General features: G+C 49.4%; 1 protein-coding gene and 1 long non-coding RNA gene across 2 annotated transcripts in view; both read right to left on the bottom strand.

Annotated features, from left to right (window-relative positions):
- RNF43 (ring finger protein 43) overlaps positions 1-9119 on the bottom strand; it is a 55567-nt gene extending 46448 nt beyond the window's left edge. Inside the window, exon 1 of the mRNA XM_069873946.1 lies at positions 7600-9119. Within this exon, the coding sequence (XP_069730047.1) occupies positions 7600-7836 (237 nt within the window). The 5' untranslated portion in view covers positions 7837-9119. The remainder of the gene's footprint in view (positions 1-7599) is intronic.
- A 3188-nt stretch (positions 9120-12307) lies between these two features.
- Positions 12308-16417, bottom strand: LOC138729631 (uncharacterized). Its single transcript, XR_011338920.1, has 3 exons — positions 16351-16417; positions 15907-16051; positions 12308-12560 (listed from the first exon to the last, which is right to left on the bottom strand). It is a non-coding gene; the product is annotated as an uncharacterized lncRNA (long non-coding RNA).
- Positions 16418-16852: the final 435 nt, after the last annotated feature.

The following is a 16852-nucleotide window of genomic DNA, read 5'->3' as shown; positions in this document are numbered from 1 at the left end:
TGATTCATGTCTCAAGCTGCAGAGGAAGAGGATACACACCCAGAATTTCAGATAATTTGAACAGGGTGGCTGCAGGGGGGAAGAAAGTCTTCCACTTCAATCTAGTGATCTGTTCCGTCTTGTGCACAGGAGTAACCCTTACAACCTAAGCACATTTGAAACAATATCTTCTCTGCTTGTGAACACTGACCTCCACATTTCGGCACCTTGTTTTGAGCTAAGACCAGTCCCTGATGCTCCTGAGAAAAAAAAAGGTGGAAAGGTCTCAAGACAACTCTTGGCCAACTCCTGCCTGACCCGTGCTGGCAGCTAGCCTGAAGCTCCGAAGCATGGGAAGTGATTACAGTTCCTGACTGCAGACTGAAAGTGTCACGGGCAAATGAAAGGCCGTACATCACCCCCTGTGCCTTACAGCCAGTGAAACAAGGGGAGAATAAACAGATATTCAAAAAGACCAAATCACAGAATTCGAAGACAGAAGAGACCACCATGACCACGAGCGGTGAAGCATTGGAACAGCCTACCCAAGGCGGTTGTGAAGTCTCCAGCCCTGGAAGGGGGTCAAAAAATGTGTAGATGTGGCACCTGGGGACTTGGTTTAGCAGGCATGGAGGGGTTGGACTGGATGAGCTGAGAGATCTTCTCCAACCTTAATGATTCTATGACCATCTACACCACCTACACCTACAGTCTTCTCATCTCTATCAATTTTCAAGACTTAGAATGGAGGGAAGCCCAAAAGGATGATAGAAGAGGATTGCTCCACAGTGATACAGAACCTTCTACTGAGGGTTGGCTTACAACTCTGCTGGGAAATATAGAGATACAATACAGAAAAATGAATGCTAATTCTTGTCCAAGATGAAGTCATAGAATCATGGAATGGTTTAGGTTGGAAGGGTCCTCAAAGCCCATCCAGTTCCAACCCCCTGCCATGGGCAGGGACACCTCCCACTGGATCAGGGGCTCCAAGCCCCATCCAACCTGGCCTTGAACCCCTCCAGGGATGGGGCAGCCACAAGTTTCATACAGAGGAGCTCTCTCTCTGATCATACAATGTTGGTGACAGTTGTATTACTTTGACAATTCTGAAAGTTTTTGTTTAAAAATAATTAATTCAGATGCAATTCAGAACTGCCCTCCATAACCTGCACAAAATGCCAACCAAACCCCTAGGTTATTGGAGGTATAAAACAAAAAGTAATTTCTCTGGTGGCTCAGAAGCATCCAGCCCACAAATCCAGCCTGATTACAGCTAACAGGAATGCCTGAGGTTCATTTCCCTACTCTTGTGATCTCACCCCTCTGCCAGCTTATCTGTGGGAAATGTCCACTTGCTCCTTGGGTCTGTTCCAAGATGGGTGTGCATGGCCAGCACTGTTCAGTTGACTGTCACGCACCCCAGCCTGTTGATCTAGCCACCTGACCATGGATCTTTACTCTGCTGCAGTTGCGTTTGTTTCTCCCATTTATGCCCGCCCCATATAATTACTTGTGCTTCCAGAACCATGACCTTTTTAGTACTGAAAATATTTCATTCGGGATGGGTCTATGTCTACATTTGTCACAAATAACTCCACCACGACAACGGGCAGCACCAGATGGTGCACTGGGGAGCTGGAAGATTTACCCTCTACTTTTACTATTTACCTTCAAGCTCCTTCTCAAACAGATAACAGTTTCCCACCACATGTTTTCTGGATCAGGAAAGGAAAAGCCACGGCATGCAAAGCTCCAGCTCAGCCTCTGCACATATCCAAGTGAGGGACAGAAGTTCAGAACGGCCTCTAAGTTCAGCTTTTTCTAGCAGCTGACTCTAGCTGAGAGTCCTTCATCTCTATCTGGATGGTGATAGTTTATCTTTCAGATACACCTAAATCCTGGACTGATACTAATGTCATAGTCATCTGCACTGTGGGTTATCCTGTGTACTGTACCAATCCTATACTAATTCTATAGGTCAAATTTTTTAAAGATCTTTTGGGGCAAGTGGTTTCATAGAACCATGGAATGGTTTGGGTTGGAAGGGACCTTAAACCCATCCAGTCCCAACCTGTGCCATGGGCAGGGACATCTCCTACTGGATCAGGGGCTCCAAGCCCCATCCAACCTGGCCTTGAACCCCTCCAGGGATGGGGCAGCCACCACTGCTCTGGGCAACCTGGGCCAGGGCCTCCCCACCCTCACAGCAAAATATTTCTTGTATTGGGTTACCACTGCGTTTCCGATCCAGTGCTTTCAGTTTCCCGAGCAATATCTATGGCACATCCAAAGATATTTTTCTAAGCCATAAGAGCCATCCCACTGTTTCACTTCAGTGCAATTTTCTGTTCTAGGAGTCAGTGTCAGAGTTCCACTTTTTGGCACTTGAGCAACACATTGTATTCCGCTGCAGCCAACACGAGCGGCTCAGTTCTGTGTGATTCTGTGTGATTCTCGCCTGCTTTTGAACCAGTTCTTGCACATTACTTAACATCAAGTCAGGAATCTCTCTCTGTGTACTCTAGTACTAGCTGTTCCAAGAGGCAGAAATTGCTTCTTTGAACTGACTCGTATTGTGCTATCGGACCAGTTTATTCACAGGTAATTTAAGTCCCCATTATCATTTGGTTAGACTTTCCCACTTCTTTGATCTCTGTCAACATTATGCACTCAACATCCTTTTGTTGATCCAGGAGGCAGTAGTATAGAAGACTTACTAATATATTTACTTCCTTATGGGTCGGGAGCGGAACCCTGTATGAGCAGTTAAGTAGGTGATTATATTCTCCAATGGCTCTGTGCATCGCAGCACTGGAAACACTCACCCTTTCCAGGATGCCCATGTTGGGTTCATGGTAGCATTTTCACTGATTAACTATCATTGCTATTACAAACGCACCATGCTGCTTTTCTGAATACATCTATGTTTGATTTTCAACTTCTGAATTGTACAAAACACTCAAAAATTGCAGTTCAGGATCTTCCTCATAGAATCATAGAATAGTTCGGTTGGAAAAGACTGAGATCAAGTCCAACCATACCTGCCCACTACTTAGACATAGCTCTTGCCAAATATCTTACTCTCACTCATTCCACTCTAAACAGAAGAATGACTTTTAAAATCATGATTTTTTTTTAAATCACTGGTTTGTTTGGGAGGAGAATAAAGAGGCTGATCCTTGCTCTTGGGGTTCAGGGCCTTCAGGGAGTTTGCTCTGCGTTCCCAAGGGTTTTTCCTGCAGTCATGAGTTAAAACAATGTGCTCAGTGGGGAAATGAAAGTTGACTTTCTCCTGCAATCACGTCCCTATTTAAGTGCTGAGATCACACAGGAATGAAACAAAGTATTGTGCGACTGGCGATAAAATAATGCACATTGGGCAAACTGATTATACTGTTGCTTGCTCTGCTCTTCCACCTCTCTACAAGATTTTGCTACATTCAGGCACATCAAGTGATTGGTGATCAATGATTGCTCTGCCTTCTCTAAGGAGGCAAAGAACAGAGCAGTTTGAATTTATCAGTCTCTTTTCAAATATCACTGTTTGGGACCTTTTCCAGACTTTTAACATTGCCAAAACATTACCCCCCAGCTCCACCACACACATTAACGGATCATCCTTTTCCTTTGATGCAGGACTGGGGCTACCCACACTCAAACTTTAAAAAAGCTGTTAATGTTCAGGTTTAATTCTCTCTGCTTGTACATATACCTTTTCTCAAATAAAAAGCTTTTTTTCCCACAATCGGGTTTGCACATGGATTTTTTTTTTTTAACTCAATCTGAAAAACCCTTCAATCTCCCTCTCTCAGATCTCTATAGTGGCACACTCTGTTTTTTCCCAAAGCTTTCCTTGTTTCCCTGTCTATTTTCAAGCCGACATCATTCACTCTCTCCAGTATCAGGCGGAGACTGAGGCTCAGGTAAAAAGGAAACCAAGATTTATTCCTCAAAATCACCCACAGAACAGTGAAAACTTCCACCAGAGTGGGGACTATAAACCTTGCATTACTGGCCCTAACAGAGGGAGCTGGTGTGCACGCTGCTATAGGAATTGCCATCCGGAGGGCACGTTGGATCCTGAGCTGCTCATGGGTTGCCCGTTATCAGTAAGATCCACATGTGTTCTTTCCAGCCTACTTGTCTGAAATGCTTGCCTTTTCCAGCTTTAATACAGGGCAGTTTTTGACTTCTCGGTAACTTGTTTTGAAGTCCACACTGCCAGAGTAACTCAACAGCGATCCAAACAGTGATCCAAACCTGCAAAAACTGGGAAATGGCAAACGAGTTCACAACGCCCCTGCTCCTGCGTTAGGCAGCTGATGTGTGGAGCACGTGCTGTCAGAGCCAGCATGTGCTCAGAATAAGCCTGAAGATGGGTTCTGTAAGAATTCAAAGGTGTTGGTTCTCTGACCTATAAACTCTTCAGTGGCTCTCCTTGCTTGAGAAATTCCTCTCCCTTTGCATCACACCGCAGCGTGCAGAGCACCGGCGGTGACGCTGCCTGCCTGCAGCTGAATGGGGCCAGGGGCAGGCAGGGCATCCCACTGCCCCCTCCCCATTCCATCTCTGCAAACCCAAAAATCCAGAGAACCAGCCACGGGGGTGAGGGGGGAGGAGGAGGAATTTGACACTGCAGTTATTTTATTGTAGGTCAAGAAGGTATTTTAAAAGTTAGCATCTAAGAACATAAAACGCCATGATCAAAATCCATTTCTGTAGGTGACCCCAGGGAATATGGCAGGGAGAAATGAAACCAAGAGAATGGTCTGGTAGGAGCACATTTGAGGCTCCTCGCCTACAGCCTGGGTCTTCTATACAAAATGAAGAATGGATTTCTCAAAACTTACTGACTAAAACACTGTGGAGATAATTATAAGGTAAAGAGATCTTCACCCAAATATAGGGCTAATTCTGCACCACTTACCCTTAAACAATCCTGTTGTGCCACTGAGCAAAGAGCATTGCTTTAAGAACAGGACCGGGCCATCCAATCTCCTCTGCCAAGCCAAGCTCTGCAGCCTGTGTCCTCCTGCACCGGGCATGAGGGTTGGCAGCATCTTACAGAGTCTGCATAGCCAGGAAGACCTACTCAAAACTAGTGTGAAACTCAGACTGCCTTAACTCATTAACTCCATAGATAATCATGTTATGAACCCACATTGCCTGTACAGAACCTGTTATGGCCTCAAGTTGTGCCAGGGAAGTTTAGATTTGGTATCAGGAAAAATTTCTTTATCCAAAGAGTGATGAAGCCCTGGCAGAGACTGCCCAGGGCAGTGGGGGAATCTCCATCCCTGGAGGGGTTCAAAAACCATGTAGATGTGGCACTTGGGGCCATGATTTAGCAGGCACAGTGGAGTTGAGCTGATGGTTGGACTGGATGAGCTGAGAGGGCTTTGCCAGACTTAACAATTCTATGATTCTATGTGCGAACAGGATGAAGTGTATTTAAATAAGGGTTCCAGTGACATCAGTTAAGCATGTGAGCTAAAGTTTTTGGAAGCCTTGGATGCTGACAACCACCTGTAAAATGAGATGTCCCCATAAAGCCCAGTTCAGGTGTATTTAATACCTGACTATCTAAAGGTGAACTAAAAGCAGTTCCTCCCATTAAGTTCTTTCTTTGTTCGTCCCACAACAACTACGATTACTGTTTCCCATTTTGTCTTTCCGGAGGCAGGAACCCACTGCAGGATCAAGATTCAGACCGTTTCAAATGCCGTTTTCTATTTGGAGTTGTGCTACGTGGTGGCAGAATCAAAGACTGCACCATCCGATCCCCAAGGGAGAGCCCAGGGATGAAGCTTTCCCAGCACACAGTGCCTGGTACCGGGCAAACGTCCCTCAGCAGGAGGCCCAGCCCAGGCCCCTAATCCCAACACTGCCATCCACAACCAGATCCAGAAGGTTTTCTGCACTGGATTCAGTGGGATATGGAATAGGAGCGATCACCTGCACACCCAGAGCAGGAGAATCAAGGCCTGAAGCCACGCACACTGCATATCGGTGTCTGCGCACACAGATTCCTCGGAGGAGGGGAGCGTTTCCCTAGCCCTCTTCGTTTTGAGGGGGATTTGCAAAGAGCTCAGTTCATTTGTAAAACCAACACTATTCCTGACTTTGCCGGATTCTCGTTTACTCCCGTGAGGGCAGGCGATACAAAAACTTTGTGCCACTGCATTTGCTCAGCCCCCTCCCAGGTCCCACAGGAGGGTTTTATCCCCTTCTCCTTCCACAAAGGTCCTCGCTCCCCACTTTGTGCCCCGTTGCAACACCACTGCAGTTTTGCTAAGGAATAAATATTGACTTTCCAGGACACGGCCTCACAACAGAACAGGACCTTGAGTACGTTTGTCTAAGATTTTTTTTTTTAGCCTAGTAATGTAATTTTACAGCTTAACTTTTATTCTGAGCCGTTCAACAGGCGTGGAACACGGGCTTTATAAATGGCCCATTTCGCTTTCAGACAGGTGACTCTTCTAAATCTGGCTCATCTGTATTTCTTTTCTATTCTGTACAAAATTTATTACTTTAACTTAAATTTCCAAGCTACAAATTGGATTAAATTACAACATGACACATTTGGAAAGTCAAAACCAGCAAAAGCCAAGAAAAAATGAAGATTTAATATTAACGCCGGCTCTGTCATTTTCTGTTTTCAAGAACAAAGCACATGACTGACAAGCAAATCCTGAGCGCAGCCCGGGTCTCCGGAGAGCTCAAAACTCGGCTCACGCAGAGGATGGGGTTGTTCACCAATTCTGGCTCTGAGCAGCATCTGCACCCCGTGGTGAGATGTCCAGGTGCTGTTTCCTTAGGAAATGTCAGAACCCAGCAGCAATTTCCTTGACAGAGACACCTGGTGGTGGCACCGCAGGAACCCCTGGGCAGGTAAAATCCAACTGTTGGCTAGAGGCAGCGCACGGGACAGCGACTGGAGTGCCGGTGGGCAGCCTGGCTGTGCAGTTCAGCCATAAGGGAACCCCAGCCGCTGGCTGAGTGTGGAAAACCTTGTGGATTGCACTAAATAAAAGGACCGATGCTTTCTGTCTAATGTTTAGTGGCCCAGCACGAGACTCGGCACACTCAGCTTTATAACGTCCACTAAGACACACAATAATCTTCAAGGGATCAACCGATCACAGCCCGCACTCGGCGTTCATAGCAGCTCGCTATGGATCACGACCCAGTGGATCGGCCGCCTGATCCCGTCGCCTCCCGGCGCGTGTGGGACTGGGGAGATGGGGGCAAAAGACACGGGTGGGCAAACAGCAAATATCCCTCCTCGCCTTGGTGGGGAAATCAAACCGAACACATTGCGCTGGGAGCTGGAGAGGAGAGGAGAGGAGAGGAGAGGAGAGGAGAGGAGAGGAGAGGAGAGGAGAGGAGAGGAGAGGAGAGGAGAGGAGAGGAGAGGAGAGGAGAGGAGAGGAGAGGAGAGGAGAGGAGAGGAGAGGAGAGGAGAGGAGAGGAGAGGAGAGGAGAGGAGAGGAGAGGAGAGGAGAGGAGAGGAGAGGAGAGGAGAGGAGAGGAGAGGAGAGGAGAGGAGAGGAGAGGAGAGGAGAGGAGAGGAGAGGAGGCAGGTGGAGCTGGATAAAATAAAGCTGCTCTTACCTGGAGCAGTTTTCCCTCAGCTGGAGTCACCTCAGCAACACTTGCAAACTCCCCTTCCAGAACGATTGGCTCCACTTTCAGGGGGATCACCCTAATGATGGCTTTCTGCGCTGCCGCCCGCTCTGGCTCTCCCGCAGCCGCCAGCGCCAGCCCTGGCTGGCCCAGTCCTGCCTGCAGCGTCGCCATCAGCAGCCAAGGCCAGAGGAGAGCCGGCTGCCGCAGGGGGCCAGCGCTCATGCTACCAGCAGCGGGCTCTGGCCACACATACTGCTCAGGAACGTGTCCTCGCCCTGCGGCGAGCTCCAGCCGTCGGCAGAGCTCGTCGGGTTTCCGAGCATGCAAGGCCCTGCAGCAGGGAGGTGGAGGGAGAGGCGAGAGGCTCCGTCACCCCCAGCGCTGCTCACCGGCCAACGGCTCCAGTTCTCGCCATCGCCCCTTCCCTTCCGCGGTTCCACGTGCGCGCAGGCCGCTGGGAGCTCCCAGGCATATTTTAAACAAACAAGACTACAAGAATATCCTCGGTTGCGAGTCCCTCCTCCAGCAGATAAATCCGGAAAGATCAGCGGAACAGGTAGCAAGCAAGAAATCAGTTCTGACAGGCAGGAAGAGCAGGGAGCATTAGGAACCCGTTGGTCCCACCGAGAGGAGGCACAGGGAGACCTTCCCACGGACGCAGTGTCCTCGTGTCTCCTGCTCAAGAGTTAGGAAGATCCACGGGTTCCAAACATCCATCTCCAACAGCCCTGGAGACACCTCACCTGCTGGCCCGCGTTCTCACAGCGTCAGCTCAAGCCCTTCCCCTTGAACGTTCCCGGCAGTTACCGGGATCCCGCTCAGGAATTCCACAGGAGGGTTTTCCTGACTTTACGGTGAAAAGGCAGTTTAGTTCTGTCCCGCTCTCCTCCAAACCGTGTTGATCCTCTCCATCCTTCTCATGCCAGAAGCACTTCATTCAAGTTTGGAGGTCAGTTTTCCTTTTCTCCCAGCGATCCGTATTCAGCCTCCGACTCCAGGTGCATTTCCCGAGGATCATTAATAAAGCACGGAGCTTCTCTTCACGGTCTCAGGTTCCCAGGAAATAAAAAGGCCTTCAAACATTTTCAAAGTTTCGATCCCAAGTCAAACAGGCACCAAGGAAGAGGTTTCAGCGGATCTGGTTTCTCGCGCACTATTCCTGCGCACGCCGGAGTTCCGGTACAGCCACTTCCAAGCAAACATCAAGAAGATCCCAACTAAAGGCCCCACAAAATGAAATATGAATTTCCATGCTCTGCCCACAGGTCACCTGGAATGGATCAAGGAGTCTCCATAGCCGGGAGAATTTAGACCGAGGGTATTCCCAGTTAAAGCCGAAATTCCAGGGATCACACAGCTGTGGAGAGAAAAAGTGATTGAGAAGGGAAAAGAACCAGCTCGGCAGAGCCTGCAGGGCCAGGACGGGTGGAAACGGCGCTGTAAATCCTTGGGAAAAGTGATTTCCAGCCGCTTGGGGAAGCTGAGCAGGTCTGAGGGCGGTCGGTTTGGTCTTTGGTTAAAAGAAAAAAACAAAACCAAAAAAATCCCAAAAACCCAAACATAAAAATTCGTATTTATAATAAAAAGTGTTGTAAAGTAAAGAGAAGGAAATCTCCGTGCAGCAGTGGGGAGGTGCAAGGGGAGCCCCAAATCCCGTGCAGAAGGCAGAGAGGCATGAGGGGAGCCCTAAATCCCGGGCAGCAGCCGGGTTGGGGGGGGGTGAGGGGAGCCCCAAATCCTGGGAAGAGGGCAAGGAGGTGCCAGGAGAGCCCCAAATCCCGGGAAGCAGCGGGGTGGGGGGGATTGAGGGGAGCCCCAAATCCTGGGAAGAGGGCAAGGAGGTGCGAGGGAGCCCCAGATCCCGGTCAGCAGCGGGGGGGGTGGGGGTGGGGTGCGGGGGAGCCCCAGCCCCACCGAGCATCCCCGCTCCCGCCGGTCCCTCCCGCCGCCGCCGCCGCTCCGGGCACCGCGAGGGGAACCTGCGGGCGGGGCGGGGCGGCCCCGGGCCCGGGGGGAGCGGCCACCGGCCCCGCCAGCTCCGCCCCCCGGCCCGCAGCCTCCCGGCCCCACCGGGAGCGGCGACAGAGGGGCGGGGGACGGGGAACGGGGGGGGGGGGCACCGGGGATCGGGGATGCGGGGGGCAGGATAGGGGCTGAGGGACCGGGATGGGAGCAGGGATGGGGGCACGGGGAGCGGCAGGACGGGACCGGGGATGCGGGACCGGGGGGCGGCTGGGGGGGTGGGGGACACGGCGGGACCGGGGATGCGGGACCGTGATGAGACCGGGGATGCGGGGTTCGTGCTCCCTCCGGCCCCGGGAAGGGCTCCGGGCGCTGCCCTCCCCCGGCTGCGGCTCCTCGGCAGCCAGCAGCCCTTCTCGAGTCGCTCCTGCGAGGAGGTTTCGGCTCAGGCTGACGCCAGAGGAATCGGAGCGGCGCTGCCCGGGGCGTGCGGGATGCGCGGAGCCGAGCCGGGAGCGGGGAGGATGCTCCTCACGGGGCCGGGAGAGCCAGACGGGAACGAACCCTGCAAACCGGTCCAGTTCTTCTTAAGCGTAGTAGAAGTGTCAGCAAGAACTCCTGACACGTGGAGCAGTTTTTTCCAGCTCTGATACTCCATCATTTGTAATTCAAAACACACACACACACGAAAAAAAAAAGTAAATCTCGCTTCTTTGTAAAAGTTTAATGTATTGCAGAGTGCTAAAAAGGGGGTAAAACCACCATCCTGAGGGTAAACAACAATACAGTTCAATAAGAATAGAGTTAAAAATCTCTTATTACAGAACTGTAGAATCAAGGAATCATTAAGGTTGGAAAAGTCCCACACCAGCTCAACCCACCATGCCTGCTAAACCATGACCAAGGGCCATGGCCACACAATTTTGAACCCCTCGAGGGATGGAGATTCCACCACTGCCCTGGGCAGCCTTTGACAGGGCTGAGAACTGTCTCCATGACCAAATTTTTCCTGATCTAAATGTCCTCTGGTGCAACTTGAGGTCATTTTTCTCTTGTCCTATCACTTGCTACTTGGGAGCAAGAGTGAAGGTACTTACGGTTATCCACTGAATGCACAACAGCCACCCCAGCATGCTGACATGCCAGGCATTCAGCCTAGAGCTCCCCAAGACCTGTGGGGTTATCCCAGGCCAGATTAACCGTGGTGTTCTTCAGGCAGGACCACAGTCACTAACTGCGCATGGCTGCAGAGGTCACTTCTCCTCATGCTCCTGCTGGATGCTTCTCAGGATAATGAAGCTGGCATTTGCCTCCGTGTAGTGGAATTACCACTACTTCCTCCTGATCAAGTGGATTCACCACCTGATTTGTGGCATTAGTTGGTGAAACATAGTTTAGGCGCTGACCTGGGATCAATGCCCAAAGCCTGTGGCCGTGGGTAACAGCCGGGCACAGCCTGGCTACCTTGAGTGTGGTGTCAACAGCTTAGTCATTCCTCAAACAAGGATTGAGAACACAGGTTGTTCAACACAGGTTGCTTTCCTGTCAGTGGCCGCACAGATATGTCTTCTAGGCTGGTGAAATGAGGTGGCCACGAAATCCATCGATGGCCACGGGAAACTGTCGGATGAAGTGGGGCACTTGGACAAAAGAGTGTGTTCATAGAATCATAGAATCATCAGGTTGGAAGAGACCCACCGGATCATTGAGTCCAACCATTCTCATCAATCACTAAACCATGTCCCTCAGCACCTCGTCCACCCGTCCCTTACACCCCTCCAGGGAAGGGGACTCAACCCCCTCCCTGGGCAGCCTCTGCCAGTGCCCAATCACCCTTTCTGTGAAAAATGTTTTCCTAATGTCCAGCCTGAACCTCCCCTGGCGGAGCTTGAGGCCATTCCCTCTCGTCCTGTCCCCTGTCCCTTGGGAGAAGAGCCCAGCTCCCTCCTCTCCACAACCTCCTTTCAGGTTTAAGAGAAAAACAACTGCAGAGCTGCTAAAAACTTTAGATGTACTATTAATAACACTATCATATGAACTATCATATCAACCACATTTTAGAACCTGAAAATTTATCTTGAAAACCTATTTAAAACACAAAATTCAAATCAACAAATAATTTGTAACTACAGATAAATTTAGAACTGGAAGAAAATTGTTAAAACAGAACAAAAGCTGCAAACTCATTACTTAAGATGAAATACTCTGAACACAGACAGGTAGAAGATGTAAGTGAAGAAGTGTTAAAAATACCCTCCGAAGTCCAAATGGAACAGCTCCGCAAGGAATCAGTCACAGTCTGACAATACTCCAGAAGTGTTTGGCCGAGGCCCTCAGCCCCAGGTGGTGAATGTTGGGTTTCTCCTGTGCAGGGACAGGAGTTGGACTCGATGGTCCTGGTGGGTCCCTTCCAACTCAGGACAGTCAATGGTTCTAAAGTAAAAGCTAAAACACGGAGCAGTTGTTTCTCTACAACCACAGCTGAGATGGTCGCGAGTGTGCGTGTTCTGCGCTGCCGAGGGAGGCTGGTGAGGGAACCTGCTGACAGCAACAACACTTAGGAAGGAGCCCTTGCAGCAGCCTTCCCGTACCTGATACAGGAAAGCTGTGGAGGGGCTTTTAACAAGGGCCTGGAGTGATAGGAGGATGGGGGATGGCTTTAGATTGGAAGGGATGAAATTCAGATTAGACATTAGAGAGAAATTCTTCACGATGAGGGTGGGGAGGCCCTGGCCCAGGTTGCCCAGAGCAGTGGTGGGTGCCCCATCCCTGGAGGGGTTCAAGGCCAGGTTGGATGGGGCTTGGAGCCCCTGATCCAGTGGGAGGTGTCCCTGCCCATGGCAGGGGTGGAACTGGATGGGCTTGGAGGTCCCTTCCAACCCAAACCATTCTAGAATTCTATGATTTCCACATCCTTCTCTCTCTTCATTTCTTCCTTCACAGATCATATCACTGATAATGTGGATCTTCCCACAGGCAGACATCTAGGAAGAAAAAGGAATATTGAGTCAATCTTAGCCCTTGTCTACGTCTCCCTTGACAGCACACCCAGCAATTGTTCTGCTGTCAGGTGCTATAAAATACGGCCTGGAAGACTGTTCTCACCCTAAGAAAATGAGGCCACTGTTTAAAAGAACAGGAATTATTCTAATTTTGGAAAACTATAAATAATAAAACAATAATAAAACAAACTGGAAGTCAAGTGCTCCTGGTCTCCAAGTTCCATAGATACCAATCACCAAGTGTCCGTTGCTGGAAAGCCCTGACAGGATCCACAGAAATGCTTTTTCTGCTTGTGACAGGCACCTTTGTCAACCCAGAAAAGGCACAGACAGCTGCCTCGATGTACACCACACCTGGTGGTGTCACAGACAGGATCAACAAGAGACTTCTTTTGTGAAAACAACCTTGATCCACAGCGACACAGAGATATTCCAGCATACGGCCAAGTCTTGGTGGCCAAGAAAGTGAAGGAGGACCCTGATAAGGATACAACAGCACCACCACTGCCGATGTCACCGAATGTCATCGAATCTCTAAACACACGCCTTCACAGCTTAGGAAAAGTGCTTCACATGGGAGGGTTGATTCCTGGCTGGTTTATACAAACTTAAGTCTTATGAGGCACGACTGAAAGCCTTAGGGGTGTTTAGCTTGGAGAAGAGAAGGCTGAGGCGAGACCTAATCACTATCTACAACTGTCTTAAAGGAGGATGTAGTGAGGTGGGTGTTGGTCTCTTCTCTCAAGTGAGAGGTGGACAAGAGGGAATGGCCTTAAGCTGATTCCAGGGCAGGTTCAGATTGGACATTAGAAAAATTTCTTCACAGAAAGGATTCTCAAGCACCGGCAGAGGCTGCCCAGGGAGGTGGTGGAGTCCCCATACCCAGAGGGGTTTAAAAGATGGGGAGATGAAGTACTCAGGTATATGATTTAGTAGTGGACAGGTGTGGTTGGAATTGATGATGGCCAAGGTCTTTTCCAACCTAATGATTCTATGATTTTCAACTTGGTTTAGGAGCAAAGCTGATCCTGGTCACAGAAGGGACTTTTCCTTCCATCTCCACTGCACTGGCCTTTGGTACCAGAGGATGCTGGCTCTGTCTGTGGGATACATCGAACTCAATGTCACCATCTAACAAAGAAAAATGAATCCTGGCAACAGTCTACTGGAAAAGACAGAACAAAAACCTTTTCTACAGCCTGATAGATATCAAAGTGTGGGCTCAGAAACCTTGCAAAGGAGTGCAGGAGGAAAAGAGGAAAACAGATTGAACTTAATCTCATTCAGAGGAGAAGTGGTGAAGAAACACGTGGAAATTGTCGCCAGGCAGCATTTTAGCACAGAAAGCTCAAAGAAAAAAAGTGGTTTCCAAAGGCTCATGGAGGAAAGGAGGCACTGACAGATGAACACGCAGTCAGAGCAGCAGCAACCAGCTCACATTTAAACCTCCCTCTCCAGGCTCCCAGCTGAATGCAGACGGACTGTGCCTGTTCCACGCTGGCACCACATGCCCGGTTGGGTTTGGTTTGGTCGAGCTTGAGCCTGGCCAGATTTGGCTCAGCCGTGCTGCCCGGCTTTGCATCCACATGCACTGAGCCTGACAGGGACAGCAGGGGTGGCAGCAGGGGCAGCACAGACGATCACACTGCCCAGAGAGCAGCCTCTGTGCAAATTGTCACTAATTAGCATTAGTGTAACAGTGTGTCATCTCTGTGGCACAATCCCATGGAAATACTTTCCAAAATGTCCCTGTACATCACTTTACAACTGGCACATAAAGCAAATGTTTTGCTGTAGATGTGGAAGCTGAGAAGATTGCCAATTGTCCACGGTACCAATAATCATGAAATCACAGATCATTAGGGTCGGCAAAGCCCTCCAAGCTCACTCAGTCCAACCGTCAGGCCAACTCCACCGTGTCTGCTGAACCATGACCCGAACTGCCATGACCACAGGCATTTTGAACCCCTCTGGGAATGGAGACTCCATCACTCCCTGGGCAGCCTCTGCCAGGTCTTCTCCACTCTGTCAGTGAAGAAATACTTCCTAGTATCCCATCTAAACCTGCCCTGGTGCAACTTGAGGCCATTTCCTTTCATCCTATCACTTGTTCCTTGGGAGAAGATCCCAACATATTGCAGAGAGTGATGAGGTCTCCCCTCAGCCTCCTCTTCTCCGGACTAAACAGCCCCAGGTCCCTCAGTTCCTCCCAGAACCCCTGGGCTCCAGACTCTTCCCCAGCTCCATTCCCTTATCCAGATGCGCTCCAGCCCCTCAATGTCCTTTTTTTAGAGAGGGGCCCAAAACTGAACACAGGATTCAGGGTGCGGCATCACCAGTGGCGAGTGCTGGGGGATGATCCCTTCCCTGCTCCTGCTGGCCACCCTGTGGATGATCCAAGCCAGGATGCTCTTGGCTTCTTCACCTCCTGGGCCACTGCAAGAAGTAACTGAACACGAACTCTCAACTCTGCATTTTAAACAAAAGCCTCTGTTCTTTCAGGTTGGCATCCAACCTCTTTTCCTCAGTTTCCTGACAAAAAGATTCTATTCCTTACTTAACTGTTTGAAACTGATGGGTGATATGAGCTGAATTATTAACCAACATCTTTCTCTGGAACCTAGAATCTGCCCTTTGACATTAGCAACTTCTCTTCAAACTCTGCAGTCAGTTCTTATGAGCAGCCTGAAGGGAAAGAGCTGTTTTTGAGACCTGCAGGCTGCACCAAGTCTTCCTCCAGAGCAGATCCCAAGTGTTCTTTGTGCCCTCTTCTGGTTCTTTCATGTGTGGGCGTGGAGGTTTTTCCTTTATTTAACAGATCTGTGGACTCTTTGCCCTCAGATGTTCTGATGCTGTTTTTTCTCATGTATTTCAGCATCCAGATCAGCACTGGTACCAAATTGATTGAGTGACTTGAGACAAAAAGTCTGGACTTCTATCCCAGCTTCATGAGTTTTGTGGGTTTTTCCCTAACATCAACAGTGCTCACATTGCTCAGTGCTCCTTTCATAGCCCTCCCGCAAACCCATCAATGCGCTTCGTCTCAGCATCGTGACACCCAGATTTCTGACACAACCCCCGGAACTTCAGGGTTTATTTACTGATAGAATTTACACCCTTTTCCACGCAAGAGGGGTTGCCATAAGCAGCTCTGCAGAAAGGTGTTGGGAAGGACACTGCGATTGTACAAGCATGATACTTTAACTAAAGGCACGTCAAAGCACTTGCACTGCAGATAATAACCCAGCTATTCTGATCCCACCTTGCCATAATAGTCCAGTGTAGCTGTCTCGGTAATCTCTAAACCAAACATAGAATTGCTCCTTACCAGGGGAGCTGCCATTCCAGGGTGAATTCTGTTGTCTTCTCCTGCATCAGAGTTTTGCTGACTCTTCCTCAGGCTCGTTTCCTGCAGCAAACAGTGTCTCTGATGTCTCTTGCCTGATGAATTCACGCTGAACTCCAGTAATCGCCTTTAAAAAAAAAAACAGTAAAAAAAGAAAGAAAGCCAAAGATCACTCAATATCTTCTTTTCATCACTTCAAGGAGAACACAGTAACTGCTCTCCACTCCCACTCCAAAGGGACATCCCACAGGCGCTAAACCCAGAGGGTTCACATAAGAAGAGTTCTTAGCTCAGAATTAAGGTTGCCAAATTGAACTCCAGCTCTAACAAAATGTCAGATGAAGCAAAACATGAACTCAGAAAACTGGAATATACAAAGCCAGAGCACCTGTTCTCCAACCTAAGGCTCTCCCCAGGTTATCAAACCAGCTGTAAGAAACCAGCCAGGAGAAATGCCAGCGCGTTCACTGCTACCCACCCAGCGTCAGTGCTGACAGATCTCACTCAAAGAACCTGACAGAGATGTGTGATGCAAAACTACACATGCGAGCCACATAGTTCTAGTTAGAAATCTCACCCCACCCCACCCAGTTCTTAAGACATCAAATTATAGGCTTTTTGGAGCCCTCTGCTGCTGCTCCATGTGTGTTTTGCAGGCAGCCGTTCCTTGGACTTATTTGTTCCCATGACTATGTGGCACAAAGCTGTAGCTGAAAAAAAACACCAAACACTCAAGTTCTGTTTCTATACCACCTGGAGTTTACCTGTCACCAGGAAGGTGTTCTCACTGTCACCGGCTCTAGAATATTCATCTCTCCTACAGTATCCCAGCAATCACTGTGCTCAAGATGTGTGATTGTTCAGAGCCTGCAGTGTTTCATAGACACGTAGAATCACAGAATGTCCTTAGTTGGAAGGGACCCGCAAA

The sequence above is a fragment of the Phaenicophaeus curvirostris genome, chromosome 21 (genome assembly GCF_032191515.1).
Source record: "Phaenicophaeus curvirostris isolate KB17595 chromosome 21, BPBGC_Pcur_1.0, whole genome shotgun sequence".
Lineage (NCBI taxonomy): Eukaryota > Metazoa > Chordata > Aves > Cuculiformes > Cuculidae > Phaenicophaeus > Phaenicophaeus curvirostris.
The sequence above is the reverse complement of the archived record's forward strand: the minus strand, read 5'-3'. Positions and strand labels throughout refer to the sequence as shown.